Source organism: Cupressus sempervirens, chromosome 5 (genome assembly GCF_028749045.1).
Source record: "Cupressus sempervirens isolate cs-2001-9-10 chromosome 5, ASM2874904v1, whole genome shotgun sequence".
In the NCBI taxonomy this organism is placed as follows: Eukaryota; Viridiplantae; Streptophyta; class Pinopsida; order Cupressales; family Cupressaceae; genus Cupressus; species Cupressus sempervirens.
The window spans coordinates 236,134,550-236,136,387 of NC_143122.1; the positions used below are offsets into that span (position 1 = coordinate 236,134,550).

The 1,838-nt window shown below is 38.5% G+C and overlaps 1 protein-coding gene across 1 annotated transcript; it reads right to left on the reverse strand.

Moving 5' to 3' along the window:
* Positions 1–920: 920 nt before the first annotated feature.
* LOC149555367 (putative receptor-like protein kinase At1g11050) lies at positions 921–1,559 on the reverse strand. Its single transcript, XM_089829364.1, has one exon. The coding sequence runs from the start codon at positions 1,557–1,559 to the stop codon at positions 921–923; it is 639 nt and encodes a 212-aa protein (XP_089685490.1).
* Positions 1,560–1,838: the final 279 nt, after the last annotated feature.

The following is a 1,838-nucleotide window of genomic DNA, read 5'->3' on the forward strand; positions in this document are numbered from 1 at the left end:
TGTACCGGTTAAGCACGAATGTAATGTGGTGGAGCATTCTAATCCATCTCTGCACTCATGGCTTGGTGGATGCCAAGAATGATGATGGAACTTGTGTTAGAATCTCGGTGGAAAACATGCAATAGAGAAAAAACCACGTCCAGAAAACATTCAATCTAGCTGGCGTAAGATAATTTTCAACGTGACTTTCTGGCATGAGACAAATTCCCATTGGAGTGAACTCCAATGTGAAAGCCTATCCGCTAAAAATAATAGATAAATAGACAAGACTAAAAAAGATGTAGGGAACATGCAGGGTTGTATTGGACCGTTTGAGTTTTATATACTATGTATGCATTGAAATATATTAATTTCCATGCAAGGTTGGCGTATATGCATATTTTAGCATACATATTCATTTCTAGAATGATATTAATGGTAGGTTACCTGCTATGGAATTTCTTTATCATTTTAGTAGTTCTAGCTTCACATACAAAGCTCGGAAGTTTCGAAAGGTTGGAAGTAGTCAAAATGACATGTTCTATATTTTACACTAGTATATCGAAAGATTAAAAATACAATCAGAAGAAATAAAACCTTTGTAGACAAGGAAAAAATAAAACCAGTTTCATTTGCAGAGAAAGAGTAAATCACTTCAATTCCTTTGTATATTAACCTAATTTCATGAACTGAATTTCACCAACCCAAAAGGGTAAAAGCATGTTTTGTTATGCCATGCAACTAACTTCAAAGAATAATATCCAAAATCAAGGCCGAAAAATGTACAGTGAATAAATGTGCCATCATATTATGTGTCCTGCATCATAAATTTAGGGTCTCATTACAAGTGTAAACACAGAGAAGAAATACTAACATCAGAAAATCATTTTACTATACACTTTTTTTCGTAGGTAGTATAAAATATTTTCCAGGCGAATGCATTAGATGCGGATAGAATGAATACACGGCCTCCCATTTTCTCTGACAGACGATTTGAAGGAAGGATTTAAAAATCTAAGAAAATCTGTCCTGTCGGCCTCTGCTTTGTCATTTGCTATAGACAAAGGCTTTTCTGGTATTGTGGGAATGGCAGCCTCTCCCTCCAACATCTTCAATGCTTCTGCCATGTTCGGCCTCAATGCCACATTTACATGAGCACACAAAATGCCCACCTTAACAAATCTCTCCATTGTTTTCACCTCTTTCCTCTCCCGCATTCTCCAATCTATCACTAGATCCATTTTATTCACTTTGAAAAGCTTCCATACCCAGTAGGTAATATGGCAGTAGCAAGTTATATCCACGACCTTTCTGTTGCTCATGATTTCCAACAGTAGAACTCCAAAGCTATAGACATCACAGTGATCTGTGAGCAGTCCAGTCAGGCAATACTCTGGTGCCAAATACCCATGCGTACCTACTACTTTTGGCCCAATCAAAGACTGCCCTTCCCTTATGGCCAGCCCAAAATCCGTTATGCAGGGATTCATGTCATCATCTAGCAGAATATTGTCAGAATATTGTCGGCCTTGATGTCTGTGTGATATATTGCTGGCTGAATGCTGGAATGCAGGTAACATAACCCCTTGACAATGCCGATTATTATCTTTTTCCTCTGATCCCACGTCAGTTCTCTCCCATTTCTAATTTTCCCTCCAGAGATGTGTTGATCGAGGCTGCCATTAGTGAGGTAGTCATAAACGAGAAACTACTCATGGAAGCCCTGTTTGTCATCACTGGCAACATCAAAACCACGGAGGGCCAACAAATTTCAGTGGCAAAAGCTGCTCATCATCTCCACCTTATTCCAGAAATCATTGACAGAGCACTTTTTCAGTCTCTTCATGGAAATCATCTAA